Source organism: Macadamia integrifolia, chromosome 12, assembly GCF_013358625.1.
Source record: "Macadamia integrifolia cultivar HAES 741 chromosome 12, SCU_Mint_v3, whole genome shotgun sequence".
Taxonomy (NCBI): domain Eukaryota; kingdom Viridiplantae; phylum Streptophyta; class Magnoliopsida; order Proteales; family Proteaceae; genus Macadamia; species Macadamia integrifolia.
In genome coordinates this window covers 8,529,756-8,550,382 of record NC_056568.1, presented here as the reverse complement: position 1 = coordinate 8,550,382, position 20,627 = coordinate 8,529,756, and the positions used below count along the sequence as shown (strand labels likewise).

Sequence of the window (20,627 nt, the reverse complement as noted above, 5' to 3'; positions counted from 1 at the left end):
TTTTTTTTTTTTTTTTTTTTTCCCTTTATTAAAATCACAATTTTGTATGCTCCTATGAGTTGTGGATTTTCAAGGGATTTGTCGTCATCAAAAGCCAAAAGTATCTTGCAAGGTTTGTAGCAGACGATACGCAAAAGGTACCGGATAGGAGATTTCTAGGTGGACAAGTGCTAAACAAAGGTAGTCAAGCCGGATGGCCTTGGGAGTTGTTTCCAATTCTATTAATTGTCTCCTCTTTATCTCTAGACTCTAAAGATGGATGTAACCATAACTCTTAAGGATTATCCTTCACTGAGTCTTGGTTTTTCAAGGAATTTGTTGGCACCAAAGGTTAAGGTTTGCTCCAAGCAGTTAAAAAAGGTTTCGAACAGGTAAAGGTCAAGATAGATGTTGAGGACCTTTGTGAATGGTTGCAACAAGGAAATTGGAAAGGGTGGCCCACGGGATCTATTTGATATGCTTTTATCCTTAATTAATATTATATCTAAATTGAATGCTACTGTGTTTTGTAAAGATAAATGGTTATTATCGGTAGCTATAGCAAGGCAGCAAATAAGACCAGACAAGGTAAGTTATCAATGGTGGCAGAGATGAACGTTGAATAATTCTTATTTGCTTAATTTAAGATTCATTTTTCATAAAAAAAAAAATGGTAAATTTTATAATTTGTTAAATTTTCTTCTAATTCACATAAAAAAAGACCGAGCTTTTCTAAGGCCACAGTGAATTCATTCCCATTTATCATGGGCCAATCAACACCATACAACATAGGGGGAAGGGATATGGGTAGACTGAGGGATCACATCAAGACCCTCCCAACGTTCAGCCACCGGTGAAAAAAAACTTTATCCTAAAAAAAATAGGGTAAGAGAGATATTCAGTGCAGGAGTGATTTCATGCAAAATCTAAATCAAGGACACAATGTTTGGACTTTGCAACAAATACAAGAGGGAGGGGATTTGGTTTTTTCTAGGCTTTCCCGAAGTGCACAAGTACACCAATGCTCCTTTTTAGGCTTTTACCTTGAAGGGTACTTTATAGGATGAGATATGGTTGAGCCGAAGCAAAATATGAAGCAGATTATTAAGCAAAATGCAAGCAGGTAAGAAAGAAAAAAAGGCTCTTGGACAGAATCAGTGTTTGCGCCGCTCACCCTGGGTTGCACGATGTGTCACGCCGGCACAGCTAGCGTTGGTGCAGCATTCCCTCAATCGGATTCAAAATTTTACGAATCCCAATCAAATCCCCAGTGAACCTATAGCCCGCATGTGCATGTCCACATGCCCTTTGGTTAGGGCCTTTGGGCTTGGGCACAAGAAGACTAAGGGGAGTGCTCCTCTACAGTGTCTGCGACTCTGGAGAGGGTCAAGTGACATAAATAAGAGATGAGTGGGAATCATCCAGGGCTCTGAGGTTATCACACCCCCTGTTCTTCTCTCACTCAATTCTGAGGGGAGAGAACATTGCCCAACATGTTTTGCCCTCAAAGCCTCTATTACAGCCTCATCTGTTTATATTTGTGACCGCGAAACCATTCCAAGTCATCAGTCTTCAGGCAACAAGAACCATCCAAGGAAAATCTGTCCCTCTTGAATTATCTCCTCTCTGAATACATCATCACCACCTTGATCGGTGTCATCTTTTGCCTGCCTGCCTCTTCTCATTATATATCTGGTTGTACAAAGTACAATCCACAAAGTTTAGTTTGAGCCTTACCTGAAAATTTCAAAACTACTACAGTACATTCGTAGCAGAATAGAAAGAAAAACAATTCATCGATATTCCAAATGGCTCTAATTTCTGTGAGAAATTTCCATCTTACCATGGAAGTAACATATAGAACATACAGGAAATAAGGAAAATGATCCACTTGATCACTTCGACCGAACTGACATACTAGTAAAATCTTGACACCAACACCCCCACATTGTCAAGGACAACTGGTTGGCGCAAAGTGCAGTTGAGCACCAGCACCCGGGAGGTCTCGGTTACAAGCCTCCCGTTCCTCATTTTGTCCCCCAGATGAGGATCTGGGGTTCCAAAACCCTCAAAATGGATTGCTAAGCCCACAATTAACAAACAATCCAATTTCAAAGGAAAACGTGGCATTTTTTGTAATTTAAACACTCAAGCCCTTAAAAGTGAAGGGAACAAAAAATGGGGTCAAACTGCAATTCAATTTGAAAGTAGAGGGGTATTCTGGAATTAATTAAGGGAAAAGAAATAATCACACAAAGCAGCACCTAGACGTGAGACAAAAGTTCACTGAAATCAAACCTGTGGGGATCTATCGGACCAGGTTCAAGTTCAGGTCAAGATCTTTCAACAGGAGGGTTTGTCAAGGATGAGATCTCAGGTATTAGGTTGAATATGGAAGGGGTACCCTTGCCCAAAATCCCAGGCGAATTGGACTTACAAACAGTGAGCTCGATCAACTCCTATGGGTTCCCAATCCATGTCTGAAACAGGGCAAAAACACAAGATTGAAAGTAGCAGGCAAGAAAGTTAAATATGAGGATGGAGAATAACACAGTAAAGATAATAGAAAAAGAATAAGAAAAGAGAAAAGGCAGATTGCACCTGAGATGAGAGTGAGAGAATATCAGAGGAGAGATCTGTGCACACAGAAAAATAAGAAAAGTGAAAAGGAAGATTGCACCTGAGATGAGCGAGAGAGAATATATCAGAGGAGACACATCTGTGCGCACAGCTCTGGCAGCAACAACGAAAAATAGAATGAAGCAGTGTGCCAACGGGGTGAGTAAGCAAGGCACATGGTACTGCAGCGGCCCAAACTGTAGATGTACTTGAACTACTACATTGGTCTCTTTTTGAACCGTAGGTCCAAAACCCCACATGAATCTTCTTGAAGAGTTGCTTTTGAAGGAAGGTTGTGTGCTTCAACAAAATCAGCGGAGATGAAATTGGCTTCTGCTCCAGTATCAATGATTGTATGAACATTTGTGGAACCAGCACCGTGCAAAAGAATACCCTTTTGTATGAAGAGGGGAGCTTTATCGACTAGTAATGTAAGACTAGGTAAGAATACCCAGCTCCAAGTAAGATCAACCAATAACTCCCAAATACCCTACTGCTAGGGACTAAGAACAGTATAATGTCAATCCCCAAAACAGTAGCTAATTACCCCAAACAGCGGCCAATCAGCCAGGATGAGTTAGGAACAAGTAAGAAATAAACCACCACTATTCAACAGTAATAGAGACTCCATATACAATCAGAAATAAGCCCTAATAACCTGTAATCAACTCCCAGTAACATTTAAAATATGGACAGGACGTAATTACCTCGGATCTGGATAATTAGGGTAAAACTGAGAGATACAAGAACACAGAAAAGGCCTCAGGTAGGCCCTGATTTTTGGTTGGAGGTGATTTATGAAGACCCTAATAAACCTTAAAAAATTGGGGCAGCACTGATGGCTGTATTCTCAGATTGGAAGAATCTTGATCTAGGTCAAGAAAGGGAAGAATTCCTGTCTATCAACAATCAGGCCTCAGAAGGCCTTGGAACTTAGGTTGAGTGGCCTCTTGGGGGTGCCTAACAAGCCTTTGAAATATGGAGTTAAGTGGCTGCAGCACCTGGGAGATATGGCAACCAAGTGCTGCCCAGAAATACGAAGAATAGGGCTTCCGCAGGTCTGTTCTCGTGTCTTCAGATCTTGAGAGCAGCAGCAGGTGATGTTGATCAACAAGAGGCTTCAATAGAGCTCAGACAGAACTATAATCACTTAAGAAACAAAGCAAATAAAAGAGAGAGAAATGGAGAGATCGATAGGAAAAAGAGGAAGGGACAGATTGGCTATCTCAGCCCTGCTACCTCACCAGTTAGGACTCTCTCAGTCACTCAGCCTCTCACCGGACAATTACTTTGCTAATAGCAAAGCTTCATTCATCATAAAAATTGTGGGGATTCCAACGGAGGCAACACAAAGAAGAAACATAAAAAAGGAAAGCTAAACTTTCAAACACTGTTACCAAAGAAAGGAAACAAGTCGACTCTAGAAGCACCCAATCAATCCTCTTTATCAACATGTATAGCTTGTTGCCCAAGGCAAAATAATAGACAAAAAAACTCCAATCGGAAAGCTTGGGAAAGGCTTGGAAACTTCTTTTAATGCTTCTTGTCCAATACTAAAATAAGGACAAAAATATTCCCCACAATTTGGGGTTTGAGAGACCCCACTCCCAGCCCTAATAGGCTGGCACAGTTCAATAAATGGTCCTATAGGCTGGTCCACTAATTAGTGTGATGGACCACCCCTTTGATTCCTTCAGCTGGTATAGTGCTTGTCAAAAAATCTATCTACATCAGCTCCCCCTCTCAAAATTACTCATCTCAGACAAAAGGAGGAATGACATGTACCACTCTTATAGCTCTGGATCGAGGTGCTTGGAGACTGAAGTCATCAGCATGGATCCATGTGCAGTCCTCGATAGACGATAGGTCATCACTCCCATTTGATGAGAAGATAATAGTAACCCTTGCCAACCCGCATCGTAGTAAATTTGTTGTCAAGCACACCTTCGATTTCATCATCAGTTGGGGTTACAAATTGATGGAGCAGTAATGCATGCTCAGTGTCACCCTTGTTCCTATGTTGTCCCACATAAAGAGAGAGGTCAGCCACGTTGAAAATGTTAATTCATTTTCATGTCTAGTGAGAGCTATAGCATGTAGGCATTAGGACATTAGGACTGATGCGTTTCAGCACTTCGAATGGTCCCATTTACTGAGGATGAATGTTGTGGTTGGTACCTGGAGGGACTCGTTCCGAAGTAATTCGAACCATCACCATGTCTCCCAGTTGGAATTCAACAAAACGGTGATGTCGGTTTGCAGTTGCCCAATAACCATTGTTGCTAATGGTATGCGGCATCGAACATCCGTATGTACCTCCGTAATATGTCTCAAAAACTCATCCACCTCAATACCGACACATAAGTGAGGGGGTGACAGAACCAAATCCACGAGTGGGAGCTGATGTAGTAGATTCCAAGCACCATACCAGCTAAAAAAATCGAAGGGGTGGTCCATCACACCAATTTCTAGGCCCAGCCCATAGGGCCATAGAGCCAACCATTTTGTTGGGCCAATCTATTCAGGCTAGGAGTATTTTGGTTCTCTCAAACCCAAATCGTGGGGAAGAATTTTGTCTTTATTTCAGTCTTAGCCAACAAGCCATAATGAAGACTTCCAAGCCTTGACATGAGCCATCAATTGGGTTTCCTTGCCTTGGTCAACAAGCCTCTCTTAAGACTACCGATTGGAAGTTCTTTTCATTAATTTTGTTGTGGTCAGCAAGATAACAAGAGAAGCTCGATTGGAAAGTTCTAGATGGCTTTGATTTGTTTCCTTAAGTTTAAGTTTCCTTTTATATTTATTCTTTGTAACTTGTCCAAGGACAAGAATTAGTATCATTTTTCAGTTTTATTTCTATTTTTTGTTAAGTTTCTATTTTCCACTTTCTTTGCGAGCAAGCAGTGCTGCCTATGTAATGTAATAGACTACCTTGGAGTTCCCCACGATTTTTTAAGATGAATAGAGGTTTGCATTCAGCAAGATATTATTCTGTGAGAGGCTTGAGTGAGACAGAGAGAGTCCAACTAGTGAGATACCAAGGCTGAGAAAGCCAATCTATCCCTCCACCTTCTTCCTATTGATCTCCCTTCACTTTGCTTTCTATTTTCTTAGTTTCCTGAGAGATTATACATCTGTTTGAGACCTATTTCAAGGTTGAATACAAGTCCTCATCACCTGTTGCTGCTACTAATATCCACAGATCCAAGGACAAGCCTACGGCAGCCTTGTTCTAGAATTTTCCTGGGCAGCAATCGAGTCCACATAACTTCCAAACCTTTGGCCCATTAAGGCTCATTTTTTGAAGGCTTGATGGGCACCTTCAGGAGACCACTCGACCAGCTTTATTGGCCATCTGAGGGCTGGTTGCTGAAATACAAGAAATCTCACATTAACCTAGATCAAGATTGTTTGGTTCCAATCATATAGCTATCAACCCAGGCAATAATTTTGAGGTTTGACAAAGGATTACCCTAAGCCTCCTTTGACCAGAGTTTCAGCCCCTCCTGGACCTTATTCTGTGAGTTCTTGGATTTCTCCCAACTGACCTAAAAATCCCGGATTTCAGGTACTACTGTTCTGTCCAATGTCCATGTTTCCATGTTTCAGCCTAATGTTGAGGGATTGTTCTCAGGTTAATGGTACTCTATTTTGATGGTTGTTGAGTCCTCAATTCTGACTGAATATTGGTGATCTGCTTACTATTTTATTTGCTGTACTTTGACCCTGGAATACCCTAGACGATTGGTTACTGTGTAGAGTTTTGGTCACTGTTTGGGAATTTATTTTATATACTTATATTAGCACCTGTATTGGTGTCTTGTTGGAGTTCTTTGTTGATCCTACTTGGGGTTGGGTACTCTTACCAAGTCTTACATTACATGAACCTTGGTTGTTTAAATTTTCAGGTAAATTCAGTGCAAGTATATTTTACTTGGAAAGAGGCACCAAAGGGTAAAAAGCTTCCGCCTTTGACAGAGTTTCCTTCACAGCAGCTAGTCCTACTTCATCTAGGAATGATTAGGTAATTTGTCAGTTGGATAGACAGGTATCTTCCAGGCTGTGGAAGGACTTTAGCGGAATTTGGTGTGGCCCATCTCACTCTATAGGCTAGCATGAAACAGACTTCTCTTACATTTTCAGCGGTCCAAGTCTTAACAATTACTCTAATCCAAAAGGACCCTTCAATTAAGAATTACTTCTCAACATTTTACAAGCCCTTGCTAAGGCACATGTAAATCTACTCAAGGACGCAGTTGACAAAGGGAAGCATGGACTTGTCCACAAATTTGGAGTCAACTGCCAGACGTTGCAAGGCCTGGAGGAAACCCAGCCACTGTTTGCTCAAATCTAATCCGCATATCAGCATGATAACAAACCATCTGCTGTTTGCTCAAATCTTGGATGGGAAAAAGATATGAGAGCTGGTATTGTGTAGTTCACACTCAATAATGTTCATAAAGTAGAACAAAACCCATTTATACATCCAAACCCTTGGTTCAGTTAACAAACCATTAAGCTGAGAGCACATTAGAGTATTCAACCAAACCATTAAGCTAAGAACACATTAAAATATTCAACGGTAAGTCAAAGCTAAATGAGACTATAACAATTATAAAAGACCATTTCCCCTAGCAGTTCATCAGGTTGGCAGTGAGTACTGCATTATAAGACCATAATTGATAAGTTACCTCATATTTGCAGGATTACCACCAATTTGTCAAGATTAGTTTTGCTCAAAAACAGTGGATACTTGCAGGGAATCTGCATACTGTAGGCATCTATGTGCAAAATACAAATGCATGGAGAAACTGAAACACACGCGCACACAAACACATGTTAAAATTCAGTGTATCATTAATGCTGCAAATGTGATTTGAGCCTCAGTGCAAAGTTTTCATTAGTTGTGGGATAAGATGAAATCCTATCTACATACAAAACTTTGTAATATATACAAATCAAACAACTCTCACTGTAGAGAAAATAGTGATACATAGAAAGGATTGGAGAAGGGGTTGATTAATTAATTACCATATGGATATAAAGCCAACCTATGCCCGTCTCTGCCTCTTTATCCTCTCAAGCGCACCAAGTTTATCAGGTTCCTCCCTACTCGGCTCTTTATTCGGTGCCAAATCCCCAAAAACCTCATCTGGAACAGGTTTTTGGGCAATTTCAAGTTCAACCCCTTCATCGTTCTCTGTGTCACTGTCCTCTGGCAATTCTATTTCCTCATTATTAGCAGTTACCTTCCTCCCTCCATCTGGAGTTCGGATAACGCCAGGTTGCGACTCCACACCAGCACTGACAAAGCCCACTTTTCTGCCAGTGTCCTTCGCAGGTGCATTAGTTGCTGCAGGGGCCAACTGCCTTTCTAGAGCAGCCATTTCATCTTCAGGGACCCCAGCACGCTTCAGTGTGTCCACAGTTTCCTCAAGGTTCAACTTCTGATCTTTTTGCATTGAATATTCTGGGAGGATGAAGTGCATCTGGAAGTGGAAGAAAATTATAAAAGACAGTAATCAAAAAATACTACCAGAAGAGAAATAAGACAAATACAGAAACAGTTAATCTACCACCTAAACACTATGGACAAAAATCTCTCTAAACAACATGACATTGCTAATGGCATGCAGGGATCAGACCAAGCTCATTGTTCCAACCCATCTAAGATATCTTTTGTGTTAAATCAACAAGATGGGATGACCAACTGCCAGATCCATTTTTGGGGGAGCAAGAAAAATACAGCATTATGGTCCAAAAAACATCTATGCAAAAAATGGTATGCAAATGCATTAATTATTGGTAAGGTGATTTTTTATAATCTAGCTACGTGATGGGTGTCAACAGCATAATCACATTTTCGCAACTTAGCTTTGTTAAGGGGGTTGATCATGCTCTACCTAAAATACAGGGATCATTACTAAAAACAATATTCCTTTTAAAAGTGAAAGTGCAAAACTCACCTGGCTATAGCTGGCAGCAACACTGCGCTTGATGCGGAGCATTTCTCTGAAGGTGTCTTCATTTCCATGTTGAACCTCGAAGTCATGCCATCTTTTCCAGAAATCAGCATCAGATCGTGGATCTGCAAACTGGGATGAGAATTGGTATATTGCACGACCACGATCAATTTCTCCTAGGCTCTTTTCTAATTCAGCATACTTCATGCACATGGTCTTAACATCTTTGTCTGGGAGACCAGATTCTATGGCTTGCTGCATCAACAGAAAATAAGCAGATGAAACTAAACATGAGCATGTGCAAATACATTCATCACACATTCAAAACAATCTAGGTGAGTTGTGAAGGAAAGGCTTCCAAAACAATCTTGTTTTATAATTAGTCGTGCCAATATCATCCAAAAAAATTCAGCAAGGTGATTTAAAGGTTAGCGAGAAACTTCATTTGTTTTTGGTCTTTGTAAGAAAATTATTGGGGAGAAGCAAATAGGAAAACAAAAGGTAATCAGTAAAATATAAAAATCTAAAGAGGGTACAGGGATCTGGCCACATGGCAGCCCAATTTGACATTGTGAGGAATCACAATAAGGCTTTGAAAATTGGTTAAAATAGTCTCCGTTTGAAAAGCAGGGACCATTGAAAAGCTAAATGGAGAAGCGCAGTGTAACATGTAGTTTATCAAGATTCCCCATCAATCCAATTGTCAACATGACCAAATGAAGTTTGTTTTATTTTACTAGAAAAAATCTAAGCATATAAATTCCAAGCAAGACAATTGAAAAAACATATCTGATAAGGCACAAGAGAACTGAACTAACCTCATATATCTCCCTTGTTTTCGGAACACCAAAAATCTCGGCTGCACGAGCAATGTAAATTTCATACATGCCCATTTTCTCATTATCTGGCACAGCCTTCGCAGCTTGATCATAAACCTTCATTGCACGCTTTGCTAGACCATATTGCTCTTCCAATTTCGCATATTGTAGATACAAAGGTTTGACATATTCCGCAGGTGCCTGATGGGAGTTTAATTAGAATGCAAAGCATGATATCATCTAAAAACCATTCAAATGAAAAGAAAGTGACAAATTACAATTAATATAAAAAATGGAGAGATTGCAAGAGAAATGCATCTTAAAAAAAGAATCAAGTATAATTTTACAAAAAATAAAATTATAGTAATTGATGAAAAAACATCATAAGGTGTTGAACCCCTTTCAAAACAAAATTATGATCTTGTTTTAAAAAGAAAATGTCATTATATATGTATTATATCTGCATAGCCACAGAGGCATTAATCCATCTCCCAAATCACCCAATGTAGCCTCTATGCAAGAAAATTGTTAAGGTCCGAGCAGAGATAAACAAACAGTAAGGACGAGAAGTTTTTAACCCAGACTGGGAAATCATGACCTGTGGGTGAACAGGTTTCCCATCCATTTTAGGCTTAAAAACAACAAATGGCAAACAAGAAATGGGGAACTTGGGTGTTTTTTAAGATTTTGTGACACTCCCTGATCTCAGTTAAAAAGGAAGGATGTACAAGCATACAAAATAACAGGTATGCTATCCCAATTTAGGGGCCATATACAAGACAAAATCGAAAAGCAAATATTGGACTCACTCCATACAATACGATATGGTGCGACGTAAATATCCTGTGTATTTACCCCACAACTGTGTAGGGAGTCTGCTAAAGAGTTAGCCAATCAAAGTCTCCAAGAAAATTTCCCCTTGTTGAACTGATAAAACAGGTTTATCTGGTTCCCCAAATTCTTGTCTTTCATCTTCCCATTTATTTGACAAATGGGAAGATGAAAGACAATTTGCCTTAACTTCCTGGTGAGTACCGAAAAAGAAAAAACCCAACCAGCATGATCATGGTTAAACAGAAAATAAAGTTACTTTATCTGGGCAGCACATGAAGGTATTGCATTGCCATTTAATAATCTGAAGATTTCTCATACTTCCACATTGCTAGGAAGGCAAACTCCTTAGCATTGCCCAAGCTCTGATGAAGGGCAATGTCAAGTTGATACCAGGCATAAAATTTTTATCAAATCTTTCCACATGGATTCTGGGTGTAACGCCACAAGTATAGCTTTTCAACGTAGCCAATATAGGACAAAACAATAGGGTTCCAACAATCCATGCAATAACTGGGTGTTCGTAAAATCTGCCTATTGTTGGCCCCTTCCAACCCCTTTCCCACTTGGCTCTTGGAAGCCAGATCAAATAGGCTCTTCCGCTAATAATGAACCCTATCACTGAGTTTTTATAACCACTGGTAATGCAGGAATAGATTACAAGAAACTACCCTAGCAGTTCATAACCCCAAACAATACAAATAAGAGCAGGAAACAAAGAAATAAGACCATCAAATAAACCCCCAAGGATACAATATCCATACAGAAGCAAAACCAGCCCAAAACCCAACCTGATAGGACAAAGAAAGACCTACTATAGACCTGGAGAGAGAGAAGTGTGGCCAGGTCTGTAGGAGGCTGATTGAGCTACACTCTTGGGAATAGATAGTCCCTAGGGAGGGTACAAAAACTGCCAAAGTTGAGAGGATTCTGACGGATGGTTGTGAAGTTATAAGCTTTCTTGATTTTCTGACCTAGGAGAGAGAAAACTTCAAGATTCTGCAGAATAGTTGCTGGACAAATATGGACAACTCCAAGAAGAGGACCGAGTGGTCTAATAGCAGCCTAGAACACACCCTTAAAAGTGTTTACAGATCAGAGGTCATAGGAGGGAGGAATGGAGATCGAGCTCTCTCCTAAAATCTTCATTGATGTTGGTCAGTTCTGGACTGTAATAGCTTCTAACAAAATCTGAATTATACCTCTTGAATGTTACAACAAATAAAATAGAAAAAGAAAAATAGAATAGATGGGGGATTGAGAAGGGTGAGAGAATAAAGGAAGTGGCTATCTCAGCCTGGGCTTCTCACCCACAGCTATCTCAGTTGCTCTATGCATTTAATTGCAAACTTTCTTTTCATTCCAATCTCTTTCATAATGGTACATATGTCTCTCTATTTATAGAAGGGAAGTTTACAATCATACTAAGACTATAAGCTAGTTTCCAAATAGGACTAGACACTCCTACTATAACTAGGACTTCAAATAGAATTAGGACTAGACTTCTAACTCCAACATAGAGTAAGATTGAATAACTAATAGTCCATATAGGACACTCGATGGGCCCAATGGGCCTTTATTGAATTAAACAACTTAAATAAAAGCATTGAATATAAATCCCATTTTCCTACTTTCTACCCATATTTTAGGCCCATTAAAGTGGCTTATTTCAAAGAAAACTCATGGGATCAAATGCCCAACACATACATAACACAACCCAAGACTTATTTGCAATAAAATAAGCCCAAGTTACTTATCTACATCAAGTGGTTATCTGAGTGTTACTATGGGTAGTTAGTAAGCTGGTTGGCTGCCATAGTTGTGTCCTACATGGAGGGATGTGTGGCCACTGGCCACTTGGCAGGATGCTCAAGGGTTGATTTCAAAGGTGGCATCTATCAGGACCCTTGTTTGCTTAGAGGAAAATGGCTATGCAAGATACTTCCAAACAACAAAGGGGGCAATTAATTTTGAACTAGGAGTTCATGTATAACTGGAACATGGTATAATGGCAAACATGGATTCACCAATTGATGACAGTAAAACAATTCCTCAATAAAAGAACAAAAGCAATCTTAAAAAGACTTAGTTTATGGTAAACTATAACAAGCAAACACTAAAATGACTGGTTACAACCCTCGAGAAACAAGCACAGCAAGACGATGAGGATTGTCAAATACCTTTTCAATAGCATGTTCAAACAACTCTCTTGCCCTTTCCAACTTCATACTTTTATACCGGTTGACAAATTTGGTAAGATATGTGACCCAAATATCCTTGACATGCGGATACTTAAAGATCTGCACGCCTCTTTCATATACCTTGAATGCATCCTCAAAGTATTTATGCTCCTGCAGAAGTGAAAATGTATAATATTTATCAGTAACCCATTGGGAGAAGTGAGAAGAAGATGTATGTACGACACCATACAAAAACAGTAAAAAGGACAAACCTCCAAAAGCAAAGAGTAATTTATTATAATTTGTGGAGTGGCTATCCTCAAATCAAGTATCCGCCCATATACAGCACGAGTGGACTCCAAAGTCCCAAGGCTCTCCTCCAAATCCACATAAAAGGCCCATAACCTCAAGGATTTGTGAAGCTTCATCTGCACCGGTTCATTCCCATCAGCAGCGACTGCATGTAATAAAACATATAAAAAAATATGACGTTAGCAACAGCTCCAGTAACATTCTACAATGATTATGAGAGTAACCTATTATAACATATAAAAAAAATATGACGTTAAGAACAGCTCCAGTAACATTCTACAACAATTATGAGAGTAACCTATTATTGCTCAGTGCCACTGTCTTATTGAGTACTCAGCGTAATAAGAAAAGTTGTGCAGCCTTTGACAAACAGCACAAAGACATGCATTTAACAGGTTCCTCCTTCCACCCATACTTGAATAAAGTTAAGTGCTAATAAGAGAGAGGTAACGAAGTTGAAAACCCCATTCACTAAACTTACAGCATTGTCTTCCTCCTCCCACCCATACTCGAATAAAATTAAGTCCTAATAAGAGAGAGGTAGCAGAGCTGAACCCCATTCACTAAACTTCCAGCATTGTCTTCCGACACTGATGTACACATAAAGTACATCAAAAACAACAACAAAAGTGAGATGAAGAGCAAGTAATGCATTGCTAATCCTGAACCAAGCAAAATCCAGCGGGAGATCAGCTTGCAACAAGATTGCAGGAAAAAATAACAAACCAGGTCTAAAAAGAAAACTATTAACAGAATAAGAGTAGGTCTAATTTGGCCAATAATCAAGTCGAGCAGTCTGATTTTAGTGTAAAAGAGTTCTGCAAAGTTTGATCAAATTCTGATGCTCAGATTCACACTTATAAAGGGGAAGGAAAAGTTACCTCTCCGCTTCACCTCGACTGAGGGTTCTGCAGTGGCACGCTTCATTAGCTCCAATGCCCCTTTGAAATTCTTGTGTCTCAATTCCATCTCTGCCCATTCACACCAAACACTTGCAAGATTATCCACAGTTTTGTAGTTGACTTGGACCGCCTTATCAAAAATAACCCTTGCATTAGCAATGTCCTTGTGGTCCTCATACAGCTTTGCAAAAGCAACCCATAAGGTATGAGGCTTCCCCACAGCCTTCATGGGGTCTACAGTCCTCACAGCTTCAGTGTAGGTCAGTATCTGTTTTGTTGGATTGCCCTCGAAAAGCTTGACCCTCCGGTGCCACTGTTCAACGTTGTGAGGATTTTGCCTGAGTAGAACACTATTAGCAAGCTCAGGCCTTCTATCCATAAGATGCTCCAATCGAGACAATCTTAAATCCACATCATACACATCCTTTAACCAAAAACCACGGAAAATCTTCTCCTTGAATTTCGACTCTGAAAGCTTGAAATCCAAGCGTGGATCTCCCTCCACTTCAAATGCATTGTCCTCCATACCACCGTCCTCAATACTCCCATCCTCCTCTAAATCTAATTGTTCCATAACGTAAGCAAGCGTACTTTCTTCGAATTGGGAGTAAGTGTCAAAAATCACGCTGAAATCCCTAACAGTAACCACAGTCATCATTCCTTCCTCATAGATGTCCCTTGCCTTCTCAGGGAGACCCCTACGGATGTAGTAGTCTGCCAGGGAAGTCCACAGCCGTCCAACCTCATCCGTAAATTTCCTAATACCACCCCTGATGATTGCATCCACCTTCATCCCAGACACCTCAGTGGCGTGATTAATGAGCAGATCGCATAGCTCAAGCCACAATTGGTGCTTCGTCTTGCCCTTGATTGAATAAAACTGGGGATCATTCAATACCCCAGCCAGCCGCTCTGCAGCCTCCTGCCAGAGACTCGAATTTAGAAGGAACTCAATAAATTCCTCAATGTGTGTTGGATCAAATTTCAAGTATCGGCGATAAACCCTCAGGGAAGTCTCGACAGGTACGCCCTTTTGGCTAACAAAAATAAGGTAGGGTTCCCAAATCCGCTCGTGCTGGGTTACGGGAAGAGCACAGAGAGCTCGATCGAAGGTCCAACGCGTACGAGTGAGCAGCTTCTGCTCCGTCAAACTCAACAGATACATAACCCAGATCCGAGGCATCTTATGCATGGTAACGAGTGCTCGTTCGAAAGTATTGTTGAGGCTCTCGTACTGAGAGTGCGTGATGGGGAGATTCCGAACGATTTCGAGGCGTTCCCGAAGGTAAGCATACCAGAGCTTGTAACTCCCAGGGAGAGCTTTGAGAGCTCTTTCGTAAATAACAGCTCGTTTCTTGAATGGTGCTTCGTTCCGAGCGATGAGGTACCTCCACCATAGTTTCAAGCTGAAAGGATTCCTTAGTATCTCTTCTTCATAGAGCAGATCGTCCTGACTAGGGTACAGCTCCTTGGGAATGGACATGGACAGTGAAGTTGCAGGTTTCAGAGAGGGTCGCCTCTGGTTCTGCGGTAGCGATGGAGAGGTAAACAAACTAAGGTTCGGCCTCGTTGACGAGCGGGTTGAAGTGGAGAAACGAGGGATAAATGAGAGAGAGAGAGAGAGAGAAATTAAAACATAGCAGGTTAGGGTTTCGTACCAGGCTTGATAGACAAATGAAAGAGAGGATTGGGAGAGACGAAGGGAAGAAGTTTGTACCTAACCTGAGAGACGTTGCACGCTGCTGGCGGGGAAGAAGATCGTGTATAGGGGAAGGTTGGTTCTCGAAAGGAAGCGGCCGGGGGAGGAATGGGGAGAAAGAAGGAGAAGGAGAAGAAAGGAAGCTGGGCTGAGCTTGAGCGTCGTGGTCAGGGTTTCAATATTTGAGAATCGGATCTATGAATCGGCCGATTTGGAACTATCTTAATCACTGTCGCTTGAATCGTGATTGGAATGGCGATCATTGTTTCGGTTGAAACTGACCGATTCCTGATTCCAAGGCCAATCCCATGTTTCACCCCCTATAAATTGCTAAGAACCGGTTGGATTGGAAAATTAACGGCGATTCGAATCGGAATCCCCGATTCTGGTTTTTAAAACCCTGGCCGAGGGTTTTGCGCGGATACAAAGAATTGTAACATCGTTGATGGCTGTTTTGGAACAGGTTCTCAATTCGTGACTTTTAGGGCATTTGGGTCCGTCAAATTTATGGGAAAATGAAATTAAACCGATATTTACCAAACAAAATTGGGATAATTACATGATTGTACACTTTTGGATTTTCTTTTACAAAATTATCTACCCGAAGTTTCAGTTAATAAAAATACCCAAAATCATGTTTAAATTTACAAAACTACTCAAAGCATTGATTCTCCTGCATCTTCTACATACAATCGGGTATTTTGGTTAACTGAAACTATAAGTGGGTAGTTTTGTAAATTCAAACCTAATTTTGGGATTTTTGTTAACTGCAACTTTGGGCGGATAGTTTTGTAAACCTAAACCTGATTTTGAGAATTTTTGTTAACTGATTTGGGTGGGTATTTTCAAAAAAGAAAACCCAAAAGTGGGTACTAATGTAATTTTCCCAACAAAATTTCACTCTCAATGAAATCATGATGGTTATCAATTAGGTCCTGAGTGTATTACCATTTAAAAGTTGATGATGGACTCGCTTCATGTGGGTATTTTCATAAAAGAAAACCCAAAAGTGGGTACTAATGTCATTTTCCCAACAAAATTTCACTCTCGATGGAATCATGATGGTTATCAATCAGGTCCTAAGTGTATTACCATTTAAAAGTTGATGATGGACTCGCTTCATGTCCAACTGAGGCGATGATCCTCTGCTACGGGTGCGGCCATGTGGTGAGCATCAGACCGCCGAGATGACATCGGCACACGCCTCTATGTCGTGTCAGCCATTGGATCCTCGTCGCTCCGCCACACCTGCAGCAAAGGATTTTTTTCGGTCCAATTGATTGACTCGTTCTACATATATGTTAGGGGTGTCAAAAGCTGACCCATGCTAGTAAACTTTATTTGAAAAGCCCCCTCCCATTTGAAATATGAAATTGGCTTAACCAATTGCTAAACATGTTGGGCTCAAACACTTATCTGTTTATAATCTTGAGTTTTCGGTGCAAGGTAGTGGCCTGACATTTGCTCCAATGCGACCAATTGGATATTTTGGCCAACCAATAACCCACCATTTGTAGCCCAATTAAATCCATTAGCCTACAAGGTCTCAGATTCGATTCTCCATCTGTGCATCTGCGATTTAAGTGGAGACCATGGCGGTGGGTTACTGCACTAGTCTCTCTGAGGATTAGTCGAGGTGCGCGTAAACTGGCCCAGACACTTTGGTTAACAACAAAAAAATCCATTCGCCCGCAAGGTCTCAGGTTCAATTCCCCATATGTGTATCTGCGATTTAAGTGGAGACTGTGGCAGTTGTTGCGCTAGTCTCCCTGAATATTAGTCGATGTGTGCGTAAGCTAGCTTGAACACCTTGATTAACAAAAATAAATAAAATCCATTAGCCCGATTATACCAGGTATGGGTCTTATGGCACATATAAGGTTCGTTCATATATTGATTTGAGTTAGGACCCGTTTGGTATAGTTCTTAGAAAACGTTTCTATCATTTTTTCGTTTCAATAGAACGAAAAAATGCAAAAAAACTGTTTGGCAACCATATGTTGTATTTCAGTTTTTTTGAAACAAAAGTTGAAAAAAAAAAACGATTTGAAGGACCGAAGACGGAACAACAAGAGCCCGTTCTGTCCAACAAGTTTCGTTCCAAACTTTCTAAAAAATGAACTATTTTACAACTTCACTCTCCAAAGTTCCCGATAAAATACTCGCCCTCTTTTTTCACCTCTGCCTTCCACCTTTGCGCACACAGAGCTGGAGAAGAAGAAGACCGATCGCCGGAGAAGAGAAGCCTGATCGACCTTGAATCCTCGACTTCACTCTCAAGTTCCTGATAAAATACACTCGCCCTCTTTTTTCACCTATGCCTTTAACCTTTGCGCACACAGAGCTGGAGAAGAAGAAGACCGATCGTCAGAGAAAAGAAGCCCGATCGACCTTGAATCCTCGACTTCACTCTCAAGTTCTTGATAAAATACACTCGCTCTCTTTTTTCACCTCTGCCTTTCACCTTTGCGCACACATAACTGGAGAAGAAGAAGACCGATCGCCAAAGAAGAGAAGCACGATCGACCTTAAATCCTCGACTCAACAGGTACGCCTACCTCTCTGCTCGTTTTCACTCAAACAGGTATGCCCTAGCTCTTTGCATCTTCTCTAATATGTTGATGATGGATCATGACTTCAATAAACCTTATAATACCTTGATCTACAACCCAAATCAAGATTGGAGAGTTCGGTATTGTTTACCTCTAAAGCCTCTGCAATTTGAGAGTTTGGACTTGGGTTTTCGAGGCTTAGTGGTTTTTCTAGGGTTAGTGGTTAGCACCTCATTGTGAACTAGAGAGAACCAAAGAGGGTTTCACAATCATCTTCTCCAGATTTATGCTAAATCTGGCTACATCTCAGATGCTCAAGACCTGTTCGAAAAAAATGTCTCACAAATATGTTTTTTCATGGAATGCAATGCTTCCTTCTCTTGAGTTCTACTTTTGGTTCTGATTTTGTTTATATTTCTTGAATTCATCTTCCCATTTCTATTATGCTTCTTCAAATGTGAACTTGATTTGGATCAATCTCATTTTGGAGCAAAGTGCCCAGCAAAATAGAAACCACAACAACTGGTCCAATGGCAATATCTGTTGAGCTCCCCGTGATGGCATAGATTAGCCGTGGAACAAAGCTGAAGTCTGTAACAATACACAACCAGCAAGAAATAAATAAAGTAACAAGCATAACACATAAATCTATTACAGGTTTATAAGCCAATGTAAGGTATTGAATAGTAATGTAAAAACTTACAGAGCCCATATTGAGGAGCAAGATTTGCAAGCTTTGCATACCCAATGTCCTATATTAAAAGTTTAAAAAAGCGTTACGATTGTTCATTTGCAAACACAAATCGGTTCATGTATATGTTAGAGCGTTTCATCTACCTGAGGAATACAAAGGCTTGCAATGGTTAGTCCTGCAATGAGGTCGCCTCTGAATTTAGTTAAATTGTAGCCTCTTCCCCATTGTATGATGCAACTGGTATGTCATCTTAAAGATCATTCTCAACCATCAATTTAATTGTCCTGTTAATAAGTTGGGTTTCATAAATGAAATGCAAATTACAAAGTCCAACCATATGATCATGGAATTGTGCACAGTTTTAATGATTATGAGAATCAGGCCATTGCGTGAGAATTTTAAATTCTGTGGAGTTCAAAAAGGTTGACAATTTGTATTATATTGAAAGGAAAATCTCTAGAATAAACAGTAAGTACTTCAAACAGCTTATTATAATAAACACACTAGCACTTACTAATAATTTGGATAGCTTGATTTCTTTGTTACTTTGCTTGGTTTTAGTGGTCTTTCCATTATCTCTCCCCAAATCTGATTTTATTGGAGCTTTGTTACTTTGCTTGGGTATGATTCCAAATATGATTTCCATATATTTTTTGGTAATTTTTATTTGATAATTGTAATAAGACATTGTTACTTGGGTTTCTTTGTTACTTTGCTTGGTCTTGTGTTGCTTATATTACTTTTTGATTATTTAGTACAAGAAATTGTTAGTCTTCATGCATGTAAGTTTTAATTACAAATATTTGTATCATATTTATAATATGAGCTTTGTTATTTCTTTTTTCAGTGTTCAGTCTTTTTTAACCCAGTATGCTAACTTTGTACACTAACTTATAATGTCTAACTATTATGTCTTGAAGTAGTATCTCTGTCGTTAAGTGGTCAGAACTTGAGACCACTGTTTTCATTGAGGTAATGAAATAAGCTGTAAAAAATGGTCACAAATCCGGTAATTCATTTAACAAAACTGGATGGGAGGACATTACAAAGTAATTTCATAAGGCTTTAAATCGTACAGTTGGGAGAGAACAATTACGCAACAAGATGAACAAGTTGAAACATGAGTACCAACAATTCAAGAGACTACTTGAGACAACTGGATTTAGGTGGAACTCAATGACAAAACCAGTCACAGTTGATGATGAATTCGTATGGGATAGGGCAACACGAGCACAATAGATCTCACTAGCTAGTTGAATTATTTCAAAATTAGATTGCAATGAGTAGTACATCTGAGTGATACAATGACTGCTTATGCAGGCAAATCCAGGTTGGTTGAAATACAAGAAGTATGGACTAAACAACTGGCCAAATTTGAGCATGGTATTTGGGGATGCCTATACTAGAGGTAACTTAGGGGTTGACAACGCTCAAGATTTGGATGACATCCTGTTGATATTGAGCAAGTCTTTGAATCCCTTAGTACCCCAGTGCATTTAGGCATGACTGACCCCTTCCATGAGGATATTCCTACTCCAACTCAGACAACCACAAAGCGAAATCATGATAGGACACCCACGGGACAAAGAAAAAATAGCACCAATAAGGGAGATAGCCACGTCAAGGACTTGTATGGGAAGTATTTATCCATTAAAATTGATAAAGCATCTAGTACTTCCGTTACATCTCCTGTTCGTGGTGGGGAAAGTGTATCTCGTCCTCAAGATTTCAGTGTGAGTGCATGTGAGGCGGTATTATCTTCCATATCAGATATGTCAAAGGAGACATACTTGAAGGCCTCCAGTCCTATGTGTGCTAATCCTAGTTGGAGGGAGTTGTTTATCTGTGCAGAGCCTGTTAAGAGGACTTGGCTTTTAGATGCCTTGGAGTAGTTGAGGTTGTGTTTGAATGCTACTTTTGATAATTTTGGATTCAGGACAATACTTTCAATGATGGCTGCTTGTGTTTTATTTCTTTTGTTTTTTTTTTTTATTGACGTGTGTAATGTTGAACATGTGTTTTGGGTTGAGACGATGTGTCATATTGTTATGTTTTACAGTTATTTGTTTCAAATAACT

At 40.0% G+C, this 20,627-nt stretch overlaps 1 protein-coding gene across 5 annotated transcripts; it reads right to left on the bottom strand.

The window, feature by feature from the left end:
* Positions 1-707: 707 nt before the first annotated feature.
* On the bottom strand, positions 708-15,455 carry LOC122057008 (pre-mRNA-splicing factor SYF1). Of its 5 annotated transcripts, none has more exons than XR_006133429.1 (8): positions 13,584-15,455; positions 12,663-12,847; positions 12,391-12,561; positions 9,380-9,580; positions 8,565-8,816; positions 7,630-8,087; positions 7,290-7,409; positions 708-1,671 (listed from the first exon to the last, which is right to left on the bottom strand). XR_006133429.1 is itself a non-coding variant. In XM_042618990.1 (7 exons), the coding sequence occupies exons 1-6, from the start codon at positions 15,085-15,087 to the stop codon at positions 7,650-7,652; spliced, it is 2,751 nt and encodes a 916-aa protein (XP_042474924.1). In that variant the 5' UTR covers positions 15,088-15,455; the 3' UTR covers positions 708-1,671; positions 7,630-7,649. The 5 variants fall into 5 exon arrangements, 3 of the variants coding, with proteins under 3 accessions (XP_042474924.1, XP_042474925.1, XP_042474923.1); XR_006133430.1 differs by lacking the exon at positions 7,290-7,409 and adding an exon at positions 2,278-2,975; XM_042618990.1 differs by lacking the exon at positions 7,290-7,409.
* Positions 15,456-20,627: the final 5,172 nt, after the last annotated feature.